Here is a 2,427-nt window from a genome sequence, read left to right as displayed (position 1 = left end):
CCCCCACAGGAGGATGTGCCCGCAGTCGCTGCCGCTCACCACAAACTCGCTTTTCGGGCCGTAAAAATTGACGCCTTTCACTGAAAGGAGAGAAACAAGCAGCCCGAGGCCATGAGGAGCCGGGCAGCGCTCCCTGCCATGAATTCGCTTCCTGCCTGGCAGCCAGCGAGTTTCCAGGGTTACCGGTGTGGATCTCTTCCGTCCCCAGACACATAATAGCTCATTCTTTGCAAGCCCAAGAGTTTGTGTTAAGGGTCTTTGAGAGGAAGATGAAACACAGGGAGCTGCAGAAATAAGCTAAAAGCAAGCAATTATTCTTCCGGGTTGCTCTGGGGACGGCCGCCCCCCACCTCCAGACTGCCCCACAGCGGGGCTGAGGTGGGGGGAAAGCCGGGTCGAGCGTGGTCCCGCCGGCTGCCGGGGAACGGGACGCGGTGGTGGTGGGAGTCTGACAGTGACCTGGGGAGAGCCTCCGAGCCCCCCGCAGCGGGGAACGCAGCCCGCCGGGGGGTCTGCCCCGAGCCCCGTCCCCACCGCCGCTTACCAGTGGCATTATTGCGATGTCCCTTGTATCGCTTGATGTACTCCGCTCCGTCGCTGTGAGAGGAGTTGAAGAGATAAATGTCTTCGTCGTTGTAGCTGGCCAACAGCTCTGGCGCGGGACGGAAGAGATGGGGCGTTAGCAGGGAGCACGGGGAGGTGGTCTCTCTGCGAGGGGTGGGTGCGCCGCAAGCCCCCCGGTGCTCTGTCCCGCAGCCCCGACCGCCCACCGCTCGTCCATCAGCCCCCCGGGCAGTCACTCACCCGAGCCGTCGTGGCTGTAGACCAGACAGGTGATGTTGGCTTTGGACTCGCTGTTCACCTAGGGAAAGCACAGACAGCTCTGCCTCCACCTCCACCTCCTCCTCCCGCCGCGTGCCAGCACACCCACGCCGGCCGCGCGCCCGCTCCGCGAGCTCGGCACACCAGCGACTGCTCTGCGAGGGCTGCGAAGGCAGAGCATAAAACCGCTGCCTCTTCCTACGCCAAGACGGGACTTTATGGACAGCGGAAGATTCGGGTCAAATCAAAAACACAAGAAAGCCCGGGCAGCTTGTTCGGTCTCTCGAGCGGTTTTCCAGGCAGGAAGCCTGCGAGAGACTTGGCCAGCGAGCGCTTCTCGGCCGCTCCTACACGAGGCTCCCGAGGGAGCGCTCCGCAGATCCGGGCGCCGAGACCTGCCCGGGCCCCATCCCAGGCTCTCGCTCCGCAGTGAGCGCTGCCGGCACCAGCTCGGCTACGGGCGCTGGGCGGGTGAAGGCCGGTCCCGCCGGCCAGGCTGGCACGGGCAGCCGCGCTGCTGGCAGGAGACCCGTCTGCCTGTCACCCACCCGCAGCGGATGCGGTTCCCCCCAGATTTGCCCACCCTGCGCCAGACTCGGCTTCGCTCGGTGCTGGCATCAAGGGCACGTGAGCCAGAGCGCTGCGGCAGGGCTGCCGCCCACCCGTGCAGGCGGCCGAGAGTCGACGGCCACTGTGGGATGTCCTCTGCCGGTCCACCTGCCCGTGAGCTCTCCCACACTGTGTCCGTGCCGGGGACGGACCGCCGGTGCCACCCGTCTCGCCAGGACGCCGCGAAATCGAGCTGCTTACCAAGTGGTGAGGGCAGAACTTCTTTAGCACGCCGTTGTTCTCATTCTCGTCTATTTTCCGCTGGTCGTAAATCCTGGGGGAAGGATGGCAGGCGTTTGGCACTCACTCCAGACGTGAGGGACGCCGAGCCGATGGGCACGCAGGGCCAGCGCTCCCCGCCTCTGTGGGCCGGGGCAGGAGGAGAGCGACAGAGCCGCAGCTCTCCCCGACCACGCAGTGCCATGTCCAAGCCAGCTCTGAAACCACAACCCGCCCCGACTCTGTCCGGAGGCTCCGTCCCTCGCCGAGGGAGCTGCGAGCAGCCCGGACTGGCAGAAGTCTTGGCCAAAGCAGCTTAACGTCAACCCTCATCATGTCGGAGGCACGTCTCGGTGGCGCACGACAACGTCAAAGCCTGTGCGCACACAGGCCACGACCTGCACTTGGGGCTCCGTCAGCCCACAGACGGCTCGGCAAGGGGGAGGTGACCGCCACCGCGCTCGTCCCTCGGCTCCTCGGCGTCCCCAACCTCCCCGACGGGTGAGCCCACCCGGAGCTGCCCAGTGCCGGGGAAGCCACGGGGAGAGGAGGCACTTGGGTACGGGCAGTGAGAGCCGCAGGGACGGGGAAGGAGGGGAGGCTGCGTTTTGAGCAGTGATCCTGGGCTCTCCCGAAAGCCACCGAGCCAGCGAGGCACCGGCGCTGCTGTTTGTGAGCAGTCTGCGAGCCCACGTGTGAAGTGCTTCCATGCCCGGCGCCCCAGGAGCTGCTTGCCTGCACGCCAGACGCTTGCGTGGCTGGCGCTCCGGGGAGCCG

The 2,427-nt window shown here is 66.0% G+C and overlaps 1 protein-coding gene across 1 annotated transcript in view; it reads right to left on the bottom strand.

Annotated features, from left to right (window-relative positions):
- Positions 1-7: 7 nt before the first annotated feature.
- DCAF8 (DDB1 and CUL4 associated factor 8) overlaps positions 8-2,427 on the bottom strand; it is a gene marked incomplete at its 3' end in the record, with an annotated part of 6,825 nt that continues 4,405 nt past the window's right edge. Inside the window, exons 6-9 of the mRNA XM_009887756.1 lie at positions 1,633-1,705; positions 805-862; positions 545-652; positions 8-80 (exon numbers count right to left, since the gene is read on the bottom strand). Of these exons, the coding sequence (XP_009886058.1) occupies positions 8-80; positions 545-652; positions 805-862; positions 1,633-1,705 (312 nt within the window). The remainder of the gene's footprint in view (positions 81-544; positions 653-804; positions 863-1,632; positions 1,706-2,427) is intronic.

This window comes from Charadrius vociferus, unplaced genomic scaffold, assembly GCF_000708025.1.
Source record: "Charadrius vociferus isolate BGI_N301 unplaced genomic scaffold, ASM70802v2 scaffold3206, whole genome shotgun sequence".
NCBI classification, from domain to species: Eukaryota; Metazoa; Chordata; class Aves; order Charadriiformes; family Charadriidae; genus Charadrius; species Charadrius vociferus.
This window is presented reverse-complemented; position numbering and strand designations above follow the sequence as displayed.